Raw genomic sequence first — 23,135 nt, 5'->3', positions numbered from 1 at the left:
TGATCTCATTAATAAGTTGTCTCTTTTTCTTTCTCAATTTCTTCGACTCCTATTATTTATATCACTTATAATAAGTCATTAACATGAATATTTTAAAATTTTGAGTTTGAGATCCATAATCACAAGGCTATTTGCCGTTATACATTATGTTTACAAGTTCCGATTTTGATATGATCCTAGAAATCTAAGGAAAATTCAAAAGTCTAACTAAACATATATTATATTTATTATTAGTATTTATTATATTTCAAACTAACGAACCATGTTTGAGGCATATTTGAATTTTTTTATAATACAATTTATATAAGCTATCGTACATCGTAAGGGTATTAAGACGATTAATAATAATAATAAACCAAATTTTTATTCGTATTAAGTGAAAAATAACCACTTGTTCCTAGTTATTATTATTATTTTTTTTTTTTGGAACAATCATTCCTAGTTATTAATTAGCTAGGAATATTACAACTTACAAGAGTCGTGAAACATTATAATATGTATAGCGTAGTACAAAATTGACACATAACTATTAATTTTTTACCCTTGAATTAAATATAGTACCATGGTAGAGTAAATTCACATAAAAAATGGATCGATCGAACAACTAGTTTGGAACTTTGCTAATTTAATAATCGACCCTAAAAGAATCCAACAGCTATAACTCGATATGATAAGGTCAACCAACCCTCACTTCGCCATTAACAAGAGTCTTATAATTAAAGTTACGCATAATAATGAGATATTATCGTAATTCAGTGTCCTAAAAATCGTTTTAACAACTAGATGTTACATTTGAAAAGATGAAGAGATGATATTAAAGAAGAAAATTAATGAGTCCACATGTTATATTTGTATGGTTTTAGTATAAATGTTTAAAGAACATGTTAAAAGAATCAATCATTTTTCTTATACTAATTAGTAACAACCTAATTGTTAATAATAATAATAATAATAATAATAATAATAATAATAATAATAATAATAATAATAATAATAAATAGAGTAACAAACTAACACATTTAATATGACAAATTGACAATAATATTGGACGACATAAAAACCAACTACACTTATTGATGAGCATATAGAAGCGGTGTTGCGATTATTGTTATACTCGTGTTTTTAAACATCTATACAGGTCATTTGAGTTATGCTAAATCATTTCACTTTATATATTAGTTTTAAAACAGAAACCTTAATATATAGTAGTGATATAGTTATATTTTTGATAAATAAGTTTTTCTTTATCAAAACAAAACTAAACACATACTTGAAATAAGCATTGGGTTTATTCTTTTAAGGATTCCTTCGGTATAAAAGGAGAGTTAAAAAGAGCTAGAATAGTTACTTAGAAGAAATAGTGTAATTTTAATATCTTATACGAAGTGTAAATGTCGTAATTGCTTTCGTCCTTTTACTTGTGACAGAGACTATTATGAATAAAAATGATGTTAATTAGAAAAGGTCACGCCAATAAACTTTCATTTCCAAAGTGTGTTGCAGTATTATTATTATACAAATGCTATATATTCCCTTACAATGTTGAGATATAGACTCGATATTTCTTATTAGTAATAAATGCTAAATGATAGACTTTTTTATACTTACAAGTTATAACTAGATTAAAATTAAAATGTAGCTCTTTGCGTATACGTGTTAGTTTATTATATTTATAAATAAAAAATATAGCTCTTCACGTATACGTGTGAGTTTATATATTTATAATATAATATAACTAGATTATTTTCCCACGTAATACGCGAGATAAACAAATTTAGTTTCAAAATAATATAATTAATAGTTATGAATAAAACATGTTTAAATATAATGAGATTATTATTAAAAAAAAATACTTTGTATCAAAGATATAATTATAAATAAATGACATGCATATACTTATCCCTAACAAATAAAATGACCTCATCACATAAAAAACTAGATATATACCCGGTTGTTGACCGGGTTAGAAACAGTACATGTTGAACTTTACATACAAAGATAAATAAATTGACAAAAGTCTAAATATCCAACTTTTTTTAGCAAGCAACGTTAAACCTTTCAACCCTAAACCCGTCCACTATCCTGCCACGTCGATGATATAGTTATTAAGGATTTTTCTAATTGAGAATTTTAATACTTATTTGTTAACTCTTTGCTCAAAATAAAGCTTATCTTAATTGTGACACCTTACGATATTTTTAATTTTATATTTATTTTTTAAGTCACATATTAAGTTGAAAATAAAATAAAATATTGTATATATGAGTATCAATTTATATACAACATGGATTTCCATGTTCCTCTTGCATGCATAAGCTTGAAAGTTTTACTTTTAAAAGTAAAATTGTATTAAATTAATGCAAAAAAAAAAAATATTCACATTCTTAGTTTGTAGTAATGGATTGGAATCTGTAAAGCGTTTTGGAAGTTTAGTTAAATAGCATAAAGTAATTATCATAATTATATAAGTAGTCAAACATTAAAAAGTTACCATATATAAAATAGTGAATTTTGACTTTTAATTTAGATGGTTAAGATTTATTTCTTGATCTATTTCAATGGTTAAGATCATCCTACAACTATATTTTTTTTTTCTTAGTTGTGGTAGCCATTAATATATATAATATACATCATACAAATGAATTTTTTTGAAATATATGTTATATATAGATGAATTAGCTTTAATCTTAGCCTTAATTATAAAATTACTTCTTCTTTTTGCAATTGTATTTCTTCATATTCTGTTTGGTTTTTTCTTTTACATTTTTTAGAAAGTCATGATAATTTAATAGTTTTAAAAAATAAAAATAAAAGTCTAACACTTATTTGCAGATAAATAAGGTAGTGTATATTTTTTTAATCTGACTTATCATTAATGCTTAACAATAAAAAAAATGTTTATTTTTAATTAGGTATTTATACATTATTAAATTAAGTCATCATACCTTTTTACCTTGTCAGAATTCACCTGAGTTCAGATCCACTTTTTACATTTATGGGGTGAGTTATTTACGGGGTTTTTCAAAAATTATAAGTTCACATTTTACTTATTTACCTATAATACCCTTAATGAAATAACTTACAATATAGATCCTTCAACCCCTTAAATAACCATAATAATCCTTCTTACATCAGTTAATTTACATCCCGTCACTGCCGCACATCACCGCCACCACTGCCGCTGTCGCCACACCTTAAATATTTGTATAATTTAAAAGTACTGATGAAAATATATGTCGTTCAAAGATTAAAAAAAAAAAACTTAATATTTGAAATGTATGTTTAATATTGATGAATTAACTTTATTTATATAAGAATATTCTTCTTTATATAATTATACTTCTTATTTATAGTATGGCTCTTTTAATTTTTTTGGAAGCCATGACAATCTATTAGTTATAAGAAGAAAAAAAATAATAAGAACCTAAGAGAAAAAAACGTAATAAATAAGTGGGATTTGGAGATTTTCATCTTAAATATTTGTATCTCTACTACATTGTAAATTATTTGTCCAGCCAAATTTTTTCAACTTTCAACTATAATACTCTTAGAGGAAATCTCAGTCACTCATTTTCATCTCTCTCCTCAAATCTCAAGTATTGATATTGTCATTCAATAAAGATGAAATAATTAAATTTGATCTAATGGTTCTCAATCAAAGAAGGATTTCGTATATGCCATAATGATTATTTACATAAACGCAAGAAGGTAAATACTCTTAATATCTTATCTTATTATAATCAACAAATTGTAATATTACTGTTATTAGTAATTGTAATCGGCCTATAATTAGGATAATCATTGTTGTTATTAGTAATTGGAATCAAAGTATATTTAGAATACAATTCTTCTTATATAAACCGAACTCTACAAGTAAAATCACAACACACAAAATCATTGAAAATCCACAAACCAACTACTACTTTTATTGTTCTTAGAAACCATAACTAATGGAAACAAAATTATTTTTTTGCAAGACATCAATGAGAACTCGGTCAATTATAAAATTAGGGTTAAGATATTGCTAATTTGAAAGAGTTTGTATACAAGAAACTCTGCTACACCATCCAACGTCAATATGATTTAGCATTCAATATTTACATTTGAATATTTGAAAAAAAAATTGTATATTTTTACATTTTAACGTATAAGTATTTTTATGTTACATATACTAAGGCCATGTTCTTTTTTCCTAAAATAGACTTAATAATTAAGAACTTAATGCATTTAGTCAAAATTCATGTTCTTTTTTTAACTTAATAAACTTAAATAACCGTTAATTATCTATTTATTATTAAATGCATAATTGCATACAGACATTATTTATATACTCAGTCACTTAATATAATTATCACTTAATGAGTACAAAAAAGAACAGGCCTTAATTCGTATATTGATAATATTGTAAAACCTGTGTATTTGACACATGTCTAATATACTAATAAAATTTTTAATATTGTAAAAAATTTTACTCTTTAACAACGCTATAATTATATATCTTTTTTTATGTTTGTAATTGTGACCCAAACCGTCTCACCGACCCATTATTGCAATTTAGGAGGCTCTTTATAATTTTGGAAGATAATTAATTATTAATTTAATATACTAATAAAATCAATTGTTAAAGATTAATATATTAATAAAACATGTTAGGATCCTTTTTAAATATAGTATTAGTGTGTGATGTGAAGTAACTTAGTTCGAGAAAATCTATATATTAATTTTATTTTTATATATTTCGAATGTGTTAGATATGTGATGTGTTTATTGTGAAAGTTTAAGCAAAATAGAAGGACTAATGTCGTTTTTACTTAATAATAAATTTGGTAATAATACAATTATTTTGATCTAAGGGTTGTAATTAAAAGTTTTAACTCATCTAACGGTCCTTGTTTGTTTAGGAATGAATTTAGTACCTTGTTATATATATATTGGTAGATTGGTAGATTGGTAGATAACTACATTATTAACAGTATCAGTACATATATTGTTGGTAGGATTTCATAATAAATATGGCTAATGAAATGTAATTGTTAATAGGGTCGGATAAAACTGAGAGAATAATTAATTGACTATTACTAACAAATGGGGAAGAAACAAAAGGGTGAGCTTAGATTTAATGCAAAATACAAGTATACTTTTTCACATGAGTGGTATAGGACTAAACTTAGCGCGAGATACGATGGGCGTATATATCTTTTATTATACTAAATCACATTTGCTCTAATAATTTATCGACCAATAATAGCTTTTGAATTTTTAATGTTGACTTTTGTTTTCAATTTTGACTTTAATTTATATTTTTTTTTATTTTTCATAACAAATTTACACTTTTTATCCAATAATTCAATAAATAAAAATAGCTAATCTTAATCTATATATATATAGTTGAACTAATGATTTATCAGCCAATCAAATCGCTCAATTTTATTAAATTATCTTTCGCTTATGTCATCATTTAGATTAACTATAAATTAAAAAAACTCTAATAATCATTATCCAAATATATTATTATATTACTATTTATATTAATTTGTAGAAACAATGTCATTAAATTACACTTTTTTGTTTTTCATCAATAATTACACTTTTTAGCCCTCAATACTTAAATTATATTTATTTTTAGCATCAACTTGAGGAGTTTTTTTTTAAAGTTACAAAAGGTATTTATATTTAATTTTTTTAAAGTTTTGATTGTCAATCAAATCAAGAATCTTAATTGTTATCAAAGAACGTAAAAACAATCCTAATTGTTATCTAATTATCCTAGGACATGTGATTAAAAGTAAACCTATTCGTGTTATGAGTTCGTATCATAATCAAATACATATACTTGAATGTCAAATACAGGATCACAAGTATATTTATATTTTAATTTCTAATTATCTTTAATAATAATATTAAATTATGAGTACAACTGGTTTAAAAAAATCTATAATAGAGAAATTATTGTAGCATGTGCCTTGTGTAATGACTACGATAAACAATTCCACCAATGTGTCTCAGCTAATAATGAGAGTGACGAACTTGTGATTATTGTATTACAACTTGCAAAGTATAACACTAAGAACCGTATATGTTCAAAATTATAAGCTTTTATGAAACGAACAAGACTCGATAACCAAGTAAAACGAAAAAGGAATTTTTTTTTTTACAACAGACTAATACTCCATATATTAGTCTACAACAGACTAATACTCCATATATTAGTCCACAACAGTCTAATACCACAATAGACTAATACTTCATATATTAGTCCACAACAGACTATTACCACAACAGACTAATACTCCATATATTAGTCCACACAGACTAAAACCACAACAGACTAATACTCCATATATTAGTCTGCAACAGACTATTACCCTACATATTAGTCTACAACAGACTAATACTCCACAACTTCTGCACAAACCCATTTTGACCCAAAAATTCATTTCCACATATTAACAACTAGTAAAACTAATCACAAACACATTTACAAACTTGTTAAAACATACCACAATACAACTAATCCAACAACGACCAGAATTCGAAAAGCAATTGACCAAGCATATCCATAAACAAATGTACCAAAACATGACCATAAACAACCAAATTTGTACCATGAGCCAAAGTAGAGAAGAACAACTAGGTTTCTACCAAAAACATGCCATTCATCCGAGAATAGCCAATTACCTTCCAAGTATCTACAAACAACTTCAAGCTCTAATCCTCCAAATCAAACCAACCTAGTTCCTTCTTCCGGAACAACCTATAATCAAAAGGGTAAACAACTGAAAGGTAAGCGAATGCTTGCATAATATCATATAAACGAAGGAGGGCAATGCTCAAGGGACTATTGCATATGGACCATGACACCGTCGTATCATATCCATAATACTCACCCTTGGGCTAGGCATTACATGGATCCATATAAGCAAATGATTACAATCACAAACAAATATAACATTAACAAATGCTCCACATGAGCCTATGGCTACTAATTAAGCCTGTAATCAAACTCAACCATAAACATGGGACTTAACGCCAAATCAATTACCACCATGGACTCACTCAACATGAATGGTAATTGACCCGACGAATATACAATATATGCAAGTATACTCACCTCCTTCGTGAAAACAACAATTAATCAAGATAGCCGCAAGAGCACAATATCAAGCTTTCAACCTATAATATATCATAATGCATACATAAGAAGATGTTCACTTTCCTAGCTATCTCAACATAACTAAACAACCCTTTCACTTGCATTCTAACCTCTAACCCATTCCACTAAGTCATTGAGTTGCTTACTTAACAAACTATTCATATAAATTCCAAGATTTCATCATCATCATCATCATCATTATTTCCATTACTAGTAGAATCACCATTTTTCATAGTTGGAGCTTTTCCACCAACATTCCCATTTTAATCAAAATTAACATAAGCAACTCAATAACTAACCCAAAATATCCAATAATTTGGGGGAAAATCATGCTTGGGCTCATCACTAGCAAAAACCCCCAATTCCTATTTTCAAGAACCCTAATTTCTAGTAAGGAAAGGAAATTAAGTTAAGAAGTAATTACCTCAAGGAATGCAAGATAAATTTAATACTTGAAATCACTAAGTTCTTCCTTCCATTCTTCCCTTGATGACTTTGACCACCACCACCACCACCAAATAACCCAAACCCTAGCTTTTTAATCTTGAAAGATGGAAGGATAAATTGTTCTTGATGATTATTATTATTGATTTTGGCCTTGGATTAAAGATTACAAATTTGATTTTTGGATGGAATGCATGTAGAAAAACGAATAAGAGTGATAGTGGAATAAGGTGAGTCAACAAACAAGATGGCTGGCATCCTTGGGTGATGCCACGCCCCATGCCTCTTTTTAGGTAAAATTTACCCGCTATCCGCCAAAGTTCCAATTAAATTAACCCCCTTTTCAAAAACAAAATACTAGGAATTTATTTTAATGTCAAAACTACAAAAGGGGTTATTTTATTACCATAAAATTATCGGGGTGTTACATTTTATGAATTAAATGTATGAAAATCTAATATTGATAATATCGTCTGGACACGGGTCTAAAATCTAGTTTACGAACTATAGATATGTCTCAGATTAATAAATTCGTAAAGTATATTCAGTGTAATTTCGAATAATCGTCGGATACCATTTTGTAAGGCGCCTGATATCCCGACCAGACTTTTGGTAATTCAACCACACTATTTGCAGCGATAAAATAATGGTGTTTTGTCCATATCCAACTATTTGTAACGATTACTGACAGGGGGCCTGCTATTACTTCGTCAGATTTGCCATTACACACAGGGGCCCACACTATTCGCAGTGACTATCACTGCAAATATTAGTTGTGATCGAGATACCAAAAAACAATGATGGGGATACGGGCTGCATTTTGTAATTTATTTAATCTATAATAATTGAATACCGTTAACCAAAACATAAAACAAACTATAATTGAAGTTTGCAAAGCAGCCGGCAAAGGGGTCTAAAAGTGTGTGTAAGTTTGACTAGAAATTTTGTGCATTTGTTTTGCAGGCCTACAATAGGAAAGCGCTTACTTCTAAACACACACACACACACACTCACCACTTAAAGTTAAAGTTTAACCCCAACTAATATTCATAATCATCATACTAATTAATTATACCCCGTTAACCCCTCAAACAAAAAAAAAAAGGAAGATAATATTCAAATGCATTGATCGACATATGAAAAACCCTAGAATTAATTATCCGGGTCGGGTAGTTTGACCGTTTTAGCATCTGGGTCAAGATCAATTCTTGTACTTGATGACACTTTATATATGTTCTAGACTAGATAATGAGAGTCAACTGTTAATTAATGGTGTTTTTTTGATTTAAAGAGATTGTTTTTTTTCTATTTTTTAAATTATAGTTAGTCAAATGGCAAGGCGCCATGGATGGGAACTTCCTGCTCATACTTTCCAGGTACACCTTTTTCTATTTGGTTGATAAGTTTGTTAGCTTTTTTTTGGTTTTGTTATTATTAATTGTCATTAAGTAATTGTGTATGAAATGTTGTTTTATTAGATTATATATAGAGTAAATTTGTTAGCTTTTTTTTTTTGTTATTAACAACTTCTTAAATGCTTCTTCAGATACGAGGATCTTTTTTCTTTTATTTTTTTGTTTGACCCTACATTCATAAATGAATCGCAAGTTCAAAATCTTTTTTTTTTGATGTATGGAGACGAATATCTAATTTATTTGCAGTTAATTATGATTATCTTTTCTAATAATCATTTTGCTTGTTTCTGAAAAGTCAAAATCCTTGTACCAATTCTTCATTTTTATTAGAAAAAGAAAACCTGAGTTAGCTTATCTTGGAGTAGTGAACAAACCCGTTTAGTTGGTAGAACAGATTGTCTCGTTTGCAATTATATTGGATGTTTGTAAAAGAAATGTGACTTGACCCGTAAAACATCTTTTACTTGGACTATAAATAATCATCTTGTCAAATATGACTAGAAAAGTAATATTTTTCCAATTTGAGTACATGATTATGATGTTTATGCATTAAGAATGCAATCCGGGGGATTTTTCTTCAAGCTATTTTCTTGTTTACCCCTTAAAAACCCGTATGATGCTATCACTTCTATGATTTGCATTTGAGGATATTTCTTCTGAAATGTGCAGGTTGTGGCTATTACAGTCTTTTTCTTGTTGTCAGTTGCCTTCTATGCATTTTTCTCTCCTTTTCTTGGAAAGGACATCTATGAGCATGTTGCGATCGGTGTTTATTCGTTCTTGGTAAATGATATATTTTGTTCTGCATTCAATTATGTTCATATGATGCACTGATTCTTGGTCTTTTCTGATAGTTGTTTTAAATGCCATTATTTTTTAGGCTCTAAGTGTGTTTATCCTCTACGTAAGATGCACAGCTATTGACCCTGCTGATCCCGGCATTCTAATTGAGCCAGGAAGGCCATCACCAAATAGATCACAAAATGGTACAGAAGTTCCTGGTAAGTGAGTCAAGTCCAGTATAATTGTCTTGTTATTAAAAAGGAATCAGATAAGTAAAAAAACAAACATTAATCTTTGGAAATTATTTAAAGTTAGTGGTTTAAAATAATTCAGACTTGGAAGTAACCGATATTTGTTAGTAAAAAAGGAAATGGGTCAAACAGCTTGTGACTATTGATCTGTTAGCTCATTAGCTGGACCCCAACCCACCCGTTTTGTCATTAGTCCATTACTAAGTTATTTTGTTTTTACTTCGTTTGATTTCTGTTTAGAATCAATATAATCTCTATTCAGTTGCTGTTACTTATGAAGTTTAGTGACATTTCGATGTCAGCAAATGCGTCTTCTGTTGGGGAACTTAGCAAGTCAGGATTTGGAAATGGAGGAATATACGATAACGGTAGCCCGGGTTGTTGCTCAAAAGTTGCGGTGGTCCTTTGTGGGTGTATTGTCAAAGAAGATTGCCGTAATGATGAAGAGATGCAACAAGGAGGAGAAGAGGAGGCTTTATTCTGCACGTTGTGCAATGCAGAGGTATTGATTTCATAGTCTCACTTATTCAAGCTTATCATGTTTTTCAGCATTTCTCATTTGAGTTTCAAACTCTTCATGTCATTATTATTTAGAAAGGCTTATTTTTGTAATTATCGGTAAATTTATATACCGAAACATTTTGCAATTTGATATTTTACATCAGACACCCTCAAAATTTGTTGGTCAAACTTTCAAGCAATTAGTTATTTTTTACACAAATATTTTATTGATTAACAATCTTGTTTGGTTTCTTTTAGGTGCGTAAGTTCAGCAAACACTGCAGAAGTTGTGATAAATGTGTTGATGGATTTGATCATCATTGTCGGGTAAGCTTCTAGACTCGAGTTTGTCTTTCGCGTCCAATCACTACTAGGTGCTTTTGAATGTAGCCTTTGAAATATATGTTACGTCGAAAGTTTTTAGAAGTTTATTGATTTAGCCTAGATGTGTTCATAATTAATGTACTTTGAAGAGTACTAAAGATAACTTAATGTACTTTGAAGACTAACTAAATACAAACATATTGCCGATAAACGGTTATATTGGTAGTATGTATTTGGGAACTCATTAATATGAGGACTTTTCCGATTCATCTGATTCAAGGATTACTCTTGCGAGGTTTTTTTTCTACCGCTCTTCTCTTCTCATTTCTCCTTATTGTGTCTCATCTTGAATTCTCATGATACCAACCAAACACGACTCTGACTTCTCGTCATTTCTCATTTTCTCCACATAGCATAATAGCATATGAATGGTACCCATAAATGAATATGATAGGTAGTGAACACGAAATGTGCTTTTTCACCTTTGATATGTCAATCTTCTAATATAGTTGTTATTTGTGGCAAAAAGAGCAGGTCCAATAACAGTAAATAAAAACAGACTATAACATGGGTTGAAATGGGTTGGTTGGGCTTAGGTTAACTAGGCCACATTTTTAAGAGTTTTCACTAATTACTAATATGTTAAGTAGAATTATAATCACTATTGTTAGAACAATGATTCGATTTTTATTCTAAAAAGCAAATGATGAGGTTGTTAAGAGTATGCATTTGAGGACTTCTAAACCGTTTGATCCATTTTCTTTGTACCTAAATTTTTTTAGTTTTATCTGTTACTAAAGAATATAAAGCAAGTTGGCCCATTTGCACATAAATGGTTGAACATGGTACCCTAAAATATATATTATTCATATTGCCCAGTTTCTGTTGCATCTTTATTATCATTATCTTTAAACTAACATGAACCACTTCTTTAATATGTAATTTAATTATTTTAATACACATGTTGTGCAGTGGTTGAACAATTGTGTAGGGAGGAAAAATTACTTCACATTTGTCTGCTTAATGGCTGTGGGCCTTGTTTGGGTAAGTAGTACATTTAGATCCAAACGTTTCTGTAATGCCTTCTATTAGTAATCAAGTTCAAAGTTCCAAAGGTTGCTTCTGTTTCATCTCAGCTTACTTTTGAATGTGGGGTTGGTATTGCTGTGCTTGTTCGATGCTTTGTTAATAAACGGGCGACAGAGGACCAGATTGCTGATAGACTTGGAGATGGATTTAGTCGGGCCCCATTTGCAACGGTTGTGGTATGTTTGTCTTCTTTAAATCCCTATAAAGACAATTTTTTGATCGTTTCTGGCAATTAAATGTTTATATGACTCGCCAAAAGTTATTCTAGTGGCAAAAAATGACATAATGGTAAGGTTAAGACAAGAAATCTTCTCTGTGATAGCACTAGTTATTTAATCTTATACTATTGATGATTTACCCTAATTCTCGACTTGCTCTTATATGAACGGCTTGCTTACATCTTGAGATTCAATGACCCTAACTAATCAGGCAATTATAATTATAATAGATATATGTCACACTGAAATTATGATTTCTTTCTGCTATTGTTTCTTTTCTTTGCAGGCTATATGTACAGTGGTTTCCTTTCTAGCCACTATTCCCCTAGGAGAGCTCTTCTTCTTTCACATAATTTTAATCCGCAAGGTTCGTTTTTTTGCTATTTTATTCACTTATAATTTTAATTTTATATCTTTGATGATGGGTTATATAGTTCCAACTTTTAAAGGAGACACATCAATGGGTCGAAAGTGGCCCAAATTGTGTTTTTTATTGCATTGTTGTCAATAAGATGATACGAGTAAAAAAACAAAACAAAACTCATTAATTCCAAAAAATTAGATTATTAGTGCAATAATGTCTTGTTTGTAATATATTATCACAATAACTATTTAGAAGAGTTAATTGTAGTAGAAAACTTATATAGGTCAACTAGACCCAACTTGTTTCGATTCTTACAAAAGATTATCCTTTTAACCCAGCAGCCATTCTTGCGATTGCTTATAAAAATGTGAAATCTCAATGCAGGGTATCACAACATATGAATATGTTGTTGCAATGAGGACCCAAAGTGAGCCTCCAGGACCTTCAATAGACGGGATGGATCAACAAAGCTTGCAATCCTCACCCACCAGCTCTGCTGTCACTGCGATGAGTGGTCGAAGCTCTGTTGGCTTGGGTTTGCAGTATAAAGGTGCTTGGTGCACCCCTCCAAGAATCTTTATGGATCATCAGGTATACCTAATAATGATAGTCCTCTACGTCTTGCCAGGGTAAAATTGGTATATTGTGAACCGTGAACCAAGGTTTCACAACGGAAGTTACATATAAAACTTCAAAGCAAATTTTTAGACAAAAACATGTTGCCTTTGGGGGGTCTCACTGGGAGTCTGGGACTGTGATTTGCACAAGTTTGTTATAGAACGTCCATTTGATGACTTATGATTGTACCATTATGACCGTCTTTAATTTTAAATCAGGATGAAGTCATTCCCCATCTAGAACCTGGCCGGCTTCCATCAACAGTTGATCCAGATGCGGTCCAGCCGCCTGATAAGGGTAAACGACCACCTAGCCGCCCAGTTCGAATCAGCGCTTGGAAGCTTGCAAAACTTGACTCAGCCGAAGCCATGAAAGCTGGTGCAAAGGCTCGAGCCTCCTCGTCTGTTCTGCGTCCACTAGGCTCTAAACCAAATCAGTACGATCATGATCACTTATCTAGCAGCAATGTGAGCATAAAAAGCAGCCCGAATAGTGCTCATCACCACCGTTATCACGACTCGAAAAGCTCGTATCCACCTAGTCGAGCTAGCCGGGATGATACAGAAACTTGTGCTCATAGCGTTGTTAGTAATTTGAGCAGCCCACAGCCAGCTAGGGACCATTTTAACCCAATGTACCAGTCCTCCGGAAACCAGTCTCCTTGGTCTAACGAGCCCGTACCAGTGGCTGTGCCATTGCCAGTGCCTGTGCCTGCAGTGGCACCTCCACCGGTGCGGCTCCCACAGCCTCCCAGGAGAAACGTGGTGGTCAATGAAGGGATGAGATCATCCTCTGTATATTGGGATCAAGAAGCAGGCCGGTTCGTGTCTGCTGCGACGGTGAAGACCGTAGGTGGTGGCTCTACCTCTCAGGGTGGTTCTGGAACCGAGCTTACATACACGGGTCAATCGATTTTCTTTGGTGGGCCTCTTGTGGGACCTAGTGGCGGTGGTGGTACACATAGGGAAACCACCACCACCACCACCACAAATGCTGCCATAACAACCAACACGTCGAGTTATTATCAGCAGGGCAGATCACAGCGGGGCGGACAGCTTCCTGTGTTTGTTCCAAGTGATTCTTCCCAGCAGCAAAGATTACATAGAGACATCTAACTTTGTAAACCCCCAACTAGATTTGTTCGTTACTTGTAGAGTTGTTTTACTTTGACTTTTTGAATTTTCAAAAGTTTGACTTCTTTACAAAACATTGTGCTGATTCTGAACTTGATTGCGTTTTGTTGTATCTGAATTGTTTATTATGACCTAAAGTTTAGATCATAATAATCAATTTTGAGTATTTGGAAGATAGATAGCAACTTTAGCTTTTTTCTTTTAATTGAATAGACAAATAATCAGATTTGGATAATTCGTCAACAAAATTTTGGATGTTATGATATAATGGAAAAGAAAAAAAGAAACAAGAAAAACTTGTGGCCATTGTTTGAAATCACATAACTAAATCCCCTATTAACACTCTCGTTAATTAGTTTTCCTAGAATAAACAAAACCCGGTTCAAGTTAGCTAAGACATTTTTCTTTTCCATTTCCAATCTGGTTTTCATTTTCTAAGGAAATAACATATTACTAGCTGGTGGATGGCAATTAACTTTTCAGCATTTTCTTATGGTGGTGGAAGAGGGTATTAAAAAAGAACATTGACGGAGGAAGAAGATAATGGTAAAATAATAAAAAGGAAAGCGCACATTGATCGTCAAATAGAGTAAAAAATGGGTGCAGGTGGAGATGTAAGGATGCTTGATCAAACCGCAACATGGTCTGTTGCCTGTGTTTGTGCGGTTATCGTCATAATCTCAGTAATGTTGGAACATAGTCTTCATACCGTTGGACATGTAATCATTGTCGATCTTAATCATGGTTTTATCTTAACCAGTCCTTACAATCTCATGGTCATAATAGTTACTGTATATTATGATTTGATGATCTATCACTTTGCATATCATATTTTGTTGATGATAATTTTGTTGCTGACCTGGGTAATGTGATATTGTTTTAGTTTTTGAAGAAACGTCATAAACCCGGGCTAATGGAGGCACTTGAGAAGATAAAAAATGGTATGTGTGTCAGGTGCTTTTGATCTATTGTTTTTGAATTTTATTAACATGCATACGCTATATCTATAATTTGTGATGATGAATCTGGATTGCAGAGCTTATGGTGCTTGGGTTCATATCGTTGCTTTTGGTTTTTAGCCAGAACTATATCGCATCCATTTGTATATCGAAGTCTCTTACAAAGGATTTCTTGCCATGCGACAAACAAAAATATGAAAAGGATGACGAGGATGATGCTTATGGCGGGCTAGATGCAAGGAGGAGATTGTTGTGGAATGACCACAGAAGGTTAGCAGGGGATGATCCACCTAAAGAATGCGATGAAGTAAGAATCCCCCTTAACTTTCTCTTTTATATGCACCTTACAGATTACCTCCTAAATAGTATGAACCTTAAAAGGTAGGAACCTCAAAAATGTTGCAAATGTGGACCCAAAAATCTTTAATAGTTAAAAGCCTTGCAATTTTGCCAATATCTGGTGCAAGTTGCATACACGGTGAAGAACTTTGGTTCGATTTATACTTAGGGTAATGGAATCCGTTTGTAGATGTTTATTGTAGTATTATTTCATGCAGTTTGCATTTGTTTCATAATATATTACGGAGTATAACAAATATGGCAACATGATGATATGGATATATCACTCTGACTTGCGTTTTTTAATACGACAGGGATATGAGCAAATTATATCAGTTACTGGATTGCACCAACTGCATATATTTATATTCTTCTTGGCAGTGTTTCATGTCATGTACAGTACCCTCACTATGATTTTTGGAAGAGCAAAGGTTACTCTTATCATATTTTTTTTTTTAGTAAAAACAATTATTATTAGTAGTAGTAATTTACAGGTTAACCACAATATTATTGTGGTTAGAAAACTTCATTTAACTTATCTATTATGAAATCAATGTTCTCACTTAATGATTATGACTTTTGTTCAATGCAGACTCGCAAGTGGAAATTTTGGGAAAGAGAAATTTTGGCCGATCACGTACCTGGCGCTGGTATTATCATCTACGTGTCTGCTAATTGCATTATTAGTTAACCATAGTCTTAAATAAATACTATTATCTCCGGTGATTAACATAATGATTATAGTATGTGGTTTAAATATTAAAATAGATTTCGATGTTTGAATTCTGTTTTTCTTTTTCTCAGTAAAAATAACATGATATGTGTTATCTTTGAACAACTAATTCTTGAGATTCATGTATGCTCGATCATGTGCAGATCCCTCAAAGTACCGCCTTACTAAGGATTTGTCTTTCGTGAAACATCACACGAGTGCTTTTGCCAACACTCCAGCAATGTTCTACATTGTAAGGGAACTATGACTAACTAATTGTATATCTACGTCATTGGTGATTTTAGACTATATAATGGTTAGTTGGTAACACAACCAAGTGTATATGTGATTGTATGATAGCCACTTTTAGAACTCATAATGGTTATTTATTTGGTCAGGTATGCTTCTTTCGACAGTTTTTCACATCTGTTCGTAGGTCAGATTACATGGCCATGCGCCATGCCTTTTTCTCTGTGAGTTCAACAACCCCACAAAACTTCTGTCGTCCTCTATATGTAGCTATTTACATTTGTATGTATAGTATATCTGCAAGTGTGATGTTATGTGGATTCTATCTAAGGTCAAAAGCCGTAGTACCATGTCTGTTTGGTTGACTGTTTTTGTTGTAATTGTCGTCATATAGGTTCATTTATCTCCCGGGAGTCACTTCAACTTTCAGAAATATATAAAGAGGTCATTAGAAGATGACTTCAAAACAATTGTAGGAATCAGGTAAGTATCAATTTATCTTTTATTAGTAAAATAATATTTAGTACTAACTCTTATTTATATTGATTGATCTGACCAATATTTTATGACACTTCCAGTCCTCTACTATGGGCTAACGCGGTCCTTTTCCTTTTTGCGAATGTTGATGGTAAGATGCTCATGTTGTTTCTTTAATCAATAAATAGATTTGTGATTGTTGTATTTTGTTAGACGTATTAGTAAAACATGTTATTTTTAGAGATAAAAGGATGTCATGGTTAACACGTGAAAAAGGTCAACTACTGTAGTTTACAAATATGTGCTGAAATTACCACCGTTCTAGTTAACATGCATTTGTGTCACCCGATATTGTTAGCAACAATGTTCTTTGTTGTCCAAACCAAATACGACGACTCATAATGCTATTTAGTACACACTGTTTAGTGATTGTTGTTGATGTTTGCAGGAGCTCGGGTTATGACTTATCTCTCTATATTTCCTGTCATTGTAAGCATCTTTTATCTTCTTGAATATCATTGATCTTTTTATTGGCATAAAAAAGTTACACCCAATTAACTAGCGTATTTGGCAACCACGTACTATATATTGAAGATACAGAAGGAACCATTATTGTAGTTGACAAAAATATACCTAGCACTAGAAGTTTGATTATTACTTTTGCTCATTTTACCAATATAATTGCTATTTATGTAGTAAAACATGTTATAATGCTGATTGGGCATATAGAAGAAGAAGATGAACGACTAATACTAATTGATTGTGCTAAAGATTATCTTAGCAGTTGGAACAAAGCTTCAAGCAATAGTAACACAGATGGCTGTTGAAATTCAAGAACGACAATCCGTGGTACAAGGAATACCTGTTGTCGAACTCTCTGACAGACACTTCTGGTTTAGTCAGCCTAGATTAATTCTGTATCTTATTCAACTCACCCTCTTTCAGGTATTTTATATATCTCTTCTTTAACAGTATACTATTTGTAATTGTACTATAAACTAATTGTCATATTTATTTTAAATTCAAAACAGAACACTAACGTATGCCATAATGGTGATACTAACTGAAATCGTTTGAAATTCTTAAATCATGTAGTCTTTTGTGTGTTTTCAAACACCATTTGATCTGTTAGAACGCAACAAAAAGTAAGATATAATTAAGCAGCTACTTAAAGTATATGAGATAGTGATTATTATTAATTTTTGGTTTGCAGAATTCATTTGAGATAACACACTTCTTTTGGATTTGGGTAAGTATTGCTTACAATCATTAAAAAACTTGATCATTCAGTTCTGTTAAGTCCGACTAATTAAGACATGAATATCTCTTGCAGTATGAGTTTGGACTTGATACTTGTTTTTATGAAAGTCCTATCCTTCAATATGGTAGAGTGATTATTGGGTAAGTTTTCATCTCTTCAAAATAGATTAATACTATTATTACACTTTCTATATTAATATGTAACTTGTCTAACAGGATTTCAGTACAATGCTTATGCGCCTACAGCATACTTCCACTCTACGCCCTTGTTACACAGGTACTTTAAGCTACTACTATAACATTCATGAACTTGACAATGCTGAAATGCCAATAATCAAACTAACTTACGAGCCAATAAGAAATGTTTACTGGTTTTTTTACATTCTCCTTAGGGTCTTTGTATAACTATCTAACATGTATTCATTGATACGTTTCCTTTAAACACAGATGGGTTCAACAATGAAACAGTCGATTTTTGATGATCACACGTCGAAAGCTCTCAAGAGTTGGCATGAACAAGTGAAAAAGAAAGACAAACTTGAAAAGACTAAAACTCTAGGCCACCCAATCGAACCACCAGTAGATGCTAAAGTAAAGGTGAAGTCAAGTGATTCAGGAACAACGGTATCCTCTAGACCATCTGCCAACATTGTTGCCAGTGTTGACATACCTGACGATAAGAACTAGCTATTACTCAGCATTATATATATGTAAGGGCAATATTCAAAGTGCATCAAGGATCCATATTTTAAAAATTAGATATTTATGTGTATACTTTCTCTTAATTAAACTTTGCAAAGATGTTGTTCTTGAAACACAAAATGTGACTGTTTCAATTACGAATGAGTTCATAGAACCTATAGTTCTTTTAAAAAAAAAAAATCTAAACAATCAGTTAAACATTACATAGAAATGGTGGGCAAATTAACGGAAAACAATCAATTAAACAATGAGTCGTCTGTATTGAAGTCTCACATAGTGAATGATTATACTCATGTAGCTAGTTATAGTTAGTATTATGTGTTTTCCGCTATAAGAAAGTGTTCATGTAGCACATGTTTTCATTTATGTTCTATAGCTGCCGGTCGCGGTTGATGGTCTGGTTTAGATGTAATTTTTAAGTTTGTGTTTCACATGTGAAAGTTTATGTTCTCAAGTGTACGAATCGTATTTCACAAGTGAAAAATCGCATATTAGAGAAGTGTATTTCACATGTAACATATTCAATGCATTTTCAAATATGAATAAAGTTTGTGTTTGTAGAATAATTTAGTTTCAATTTACCATGTAAAAATGTTTGAATCACATGATAATAAATTAGATATGACCATTCATATGGCTTGGTGAAAATCTTTACACCTAAAAACAAAGATCAATGGTTCGACGTTTGATTCTTAACATTTAAAAGGTTAGAACTCGACCTCTCATAAATCTATAATTCGGTCGTATCATGAAGTGGTCAAAAAGTTTTTACAAAGATATTCCGATTAGAATGCAAGTCAAAAGATTCAAGTAACGTTAATAAAAAAAAATCTCAACCATTAAATACGAATTTTTATTTATGTGAAAGCAACATTTTTGGATAAGTGGTAACCACTTAGGTAGAAAATGAAAGCAGTCTCTTATATACCGTCAAAGTATTGAGGTTTAAAAAGTTGTTTTTTTCTTTTTTATCTTCTTTATTTTCGCTTAAAGGAAAAGAGAAAAAGAAAAAGTTAAAAAGTTTATATAAATAAAAAATGGAGGGATTTTATGAGATAAAGTAGTGTGGATAGGTTTGGTTGGGCGTTTGGGGTCCTTGTCTTTTTCCAACATCATCGTCCATGGCTTCTTGTCTGCAGAAACTAACAATAAGTTACGAAAATCCGTTGATATCCAGCAGCAATAAAATCCCCATTTTAAAACTTGATCCTCATCAACAAAATACTAATAATGCATCATCTTTGGGAATATCAAGAAGAACAGCATTGTCATTGATAATAAGTAGTGTTCCATTCTTATCAACAAACACACAAGAGTGTTTTGCAAGAGAAAGGCGCAATCGGAAAGTCATCCCTCTTGAAGATTACCTCACTACCGGTTCGTCTCTCTGCTATTCCTTGTAAATTAGTATGGGATATTTCTTATTTTCTTCTGAATGTGAAAACCTTAGTTGAAAGCTTTGTAAGTTGGAGTTATCTCGTATCTTTTCCATAATCTTATATAACTTTGAAGCAGCGGATGGGCTGAAATACTACGATCTTATCCAAGGAAAGGGCCCCATTGCTGAAAAGGGATCAACGGTTCAGGTTTGTCGAACATATATTTTGAGGCAATTTTATATGTTGATTACATTTCTTCCAGATAGGTCATGGTAGGATGGGTGAGTCACTAGAGGTGAAACTTGGTTTGGGCTACAAAGGGGTCATTTGTATAGTTTGGATCGTAAATGGACTGGGTTATGATTCTAAAACACATTACTCTAAATCTTTAATTATGAGTTTTAGGAGGTTGTATGCACTCAAAGTGGTTCTTGGGCGACTTTCAACCTATTTGACCCGTTCCCTTTTTAGCTATCCCTGTTTGAGATAACTTCAACTCAAATTGACCCATTCATGAATAATTGGGTCGAAATGATCTTCTTGGTTTCTAAGCGTCAGTAATATTGACTTGTGCATTTGAGCAGGTGCACTTTGATTGCGTCTATAACAAAATTACAGCAGTTTCAAGCAGGGAGTCTAAAATCTTAGCTGGAAACCGTACCATTGCAGAGGTTGGTGTCTGTGTCCTTTTTTCACTCTATATATTACTTTTTTGCTTTGAGGCCAAAGCTATCTGTAGTGTTTTTTGTTAGAGTTAGAAGCAGCTTTCGAGTTTCTCTTAGACATTGAAAGTGCCATAATCTATTTTGAGGTCCAAATTTGATCATCTTGATCTCGGAAATTAATTGTATTAGTTTTTTTTTATTGGATTATAGAATGGCTAAGACAGGGATTTAATTTCATTATGAAAAAAGGTTTCTTTCATTTGAACATTTGACTTTTTAAGTCAAACCATATATATAAAGTGCAAAAAAGTTAACAATTCGGTTACAAAGAAAGGGTATACATATATTTAAATATGTCGTAACATGCTTCTTGGAATTTAAAAATCTGACCCTAAAGGTGTTATGTCCTCCTATGAGCTAGCCATTTGCGGTGAGTTCTAAACCTAGTTATGCTTGATGCAAGCGTATTAGGGATTCGGTTCATATCAATTAGTATGAGAGCCAGCCCTACCTTCTGAGGTTCCAACACTTGGAGTGGAGGCTTCTACCTTAAAAAGAAGGTGCAATCATGACCAACGAGCTCGGTGTGGTGGCCTATAGAGTAGTGGCTTGGATCCCAAAAAAGGGTGCCAACTGTGACCACAATTATGTGTGACCAACGAGGACGTTGGCTCTTCAAAGGGTGGGGAATCGTTACGATCCTACATTGAGTAATACCCCACCTTTTTTGAGCTAGCTTCTTGAAGTGAGTTATACACATAGTTTATGGCTTGATGTGATCCTATTATGGGATAAGTTTCTATCAAAAGGATCAATGTTATAATTATAAGCTTATGTTTTTATACACATTTACCCTGACATTATGACATGGATGGTTTGGTATCTTGACATGTTTCTTTAATGGCCTTAAGTAGCCATACGTTTTTAAGGTAGGGGCTCCACCTGGAAGGGAACGAAAACGTGATTATGTAGACAGCCCGAATGGTTTATTTTCTGCTCAAGCTGCACCAAAACCTCCTCCTGCCATGTATAGTGTTGTTGAGGGAATGAAAGTTGGTGGAAAGGTCGTCTTTTAGCTTAGCCAAATGTTTTTTTTATTTTATTTTAAGCTTTGATATGATTGTCATTTTTCAATTTATTATAATGATATATGTTTATGGTTTTGCTGCAGAGGACGGTGATTGTTCCCCCAGAGGCAGGATATGGTAAAAAGGGGTTGAATGAAATTCCGGTACGCTATTGTTTAAAATCATCTTTCTTTGTATATGCATGAAAAAAGGTTGTGCTTGTAAAGTTGTTATCATTAGCGTCAAAAGCTAATGGTTTCTTTTTTAGAGTTGAAAGTTAGTCTGTCAGACTTTGATTCTTTTGTTTGTGATAAAAGAGTAAGATAACATTTTATTGACTGCTATTTGATTATGTGGGGTTGAGGGACTGCACAAAAGTTTTATATCATAGCTATTTTTGCATGAATTTGATAGATTTTATTATTGAGAATAGCCATCTCCATTTGTGGGAAACTCTGCATAGACCTATAAGGTAATCGAACTGAATTACATGAAAAGAGTAGCTTGAGTCCAACATTGTCAATTGGTTTTTGAATGAAAGGCGTGAGGATTCAAATCTAACAAATATACAATGTTGAAATGTTTAGACTTCTTAGTCCCAGAAGTTGTGTTATGCCCTGTTCATTTGCTGTCACTACATCTTTAAGCGGTTAAACTTTTAATGTATTCAGATTCAGATACTGTATGAAATAGACCATTTAAGTACGACTTAATGAATAACCAAGATTCAATGACTGATGACATATGTTTGTTACTGTATGTTTGTGCAGCCTGGAGCGACATTCGAGTTGAATCTTGAGCTACTGCAAGTAATGAGACCGGAAGGAAAGTAATTCGGCTCTGCAGACTGTCAAGTGAGTTTGCAGCGGTAGTTTCTGTGTAAAGAGCAATTTATAACAAGGCTATTTTTGTGCAGTGCATGAAGTTTTGTAATACTCTATGAAGTTATAACTTGTAAATGGCATTACATTACAATAACACTTTGTTACACTTGCAGAGTTGCACTTATATACCAATTCCATTTTCATCTTGA

At 32.0% G+C, this 23,135-nt stretch overlaps 3 protein-coding genes across 4 annotated transcripts; all 3 read left to right on the top strand.

Annotated features, from left to right (window-relative positions):
* The first annotated feature begins 8,600 nt into the window (after positions 1 to 8,600).
* On the top strand, positions 8,601 to 14,459 carry LOC122602708 (protein S-acyltransferase 21-like). The gene is made up of 10 exons (XM_043775298.1): positions 8,601 to 8,973; positions 9,682 to 9,795; positions 9,893 to 10,013; positions 10,349 to 10,548; positions 10,806 to 10,874; positions 11,844 to 11,915; positions 12,008 to 12,136; positions 12,465 to 12,545; positions 12,927 to 13,133; positions 13,379 to 14,459. Exons 1-10 carry the CDS (start codon positions 8,929 to 8,931, stop codon positions 14,273 to 14,275), a joined length of 1,935 nt encoding a protein of 644 aa, XP_043631233.1. The 5' UTR covers positions 8,601 to 8,928; the 3' UTR covers positions 14,276 to 14,459.
* Positions 14,460 to 14,670: 211 nt separating this feature from the next.
* Positions 14,671 to 19,029, top strand: LOC122602709 (MLO-like protein 9). Its single transcript, XM_043775300.1, has 15 exons — positions 14,671 to 15,012; positions 15,177 to 15,234; positions 15,330 to 15,559; positions 15,906 to 16,022; positions 16,184 to 16,241; positions 16,468 to 16,556; positions 16,702 to 16,776; positions 16,947 to 17,035; positions 17,131 to 17,180; positions 17,478 to 17,518; positions 17,801 to 17,974; positions 18,243 to 18,278; positions 18,363 to 18,430; positions 18,506 to 18,566; positions 18,737 to 19,029. Exons 1-15 carry the CDS (start codon positions 14,890 to 14,892, stop codon positions 18,974 to 18,976), a joined length of 1,509 nt encoding a protein of 502 aa, XP_043631235.1. The 5' UTR covers positions 14,671 to 14,889; the 3' UTR covers positions 18,977 to 19,029.
* A 1,028-nt stretch (positions 19,030 to 20,057) lies between these two features.
* Positions 20,058 to 23,135, top strand: LOC122603531 (peptidyl-prolyl cis-trans isomerase FKBP18, chloroplastic). Of its 2 annotated transcripts, none has more exons than XM_043776256.1 (6): positions 20,058 to 20,368; positions 20,507 to 20,577; positions 20,955 to 21,041; positions 21,950 to 22,099; positions 22,207 to 22,266; positions 22,873 to 23,135. In XM_043776256.1, exons 1-6 carry the CDS (start codon positions 20,113 to 20,115, stop codon positions 22,933 to 22,935), a joined length of 687 nt encoding a protein of 228 aa, XP_043632191.1. In that variant the 5' UTR covers positions 20,058 to 20,112; the 3' UTR covers positions 22,936 to 23,135. The 2 variants fall into 2 exon arrangements, with proteins under 2 accessions (XP_043632191.1, XP_043632190.1); XM_043776255.1 differs by having other exon boundaries at positions 20,504 to 20,577.

Source organism: Erigeron canadensis, chromosome 6 (assembly GCF_010389155.1).
Source record: "Erigeron canadensis isolate Cc75 chromosome 6, C_canadensis_v1, whole genome shotgun sequence".
NCBI lineage: Eukaryota > Viridiplantae > Streptophyta > Magnoliopsida > Asterales > Asteraceae > Erigeron > Erigeron canadensis.
Note: the sequence above shows the minus strand (reverse complement) of the source record. Positions and strands in the feature narration are given on the sequence as shown.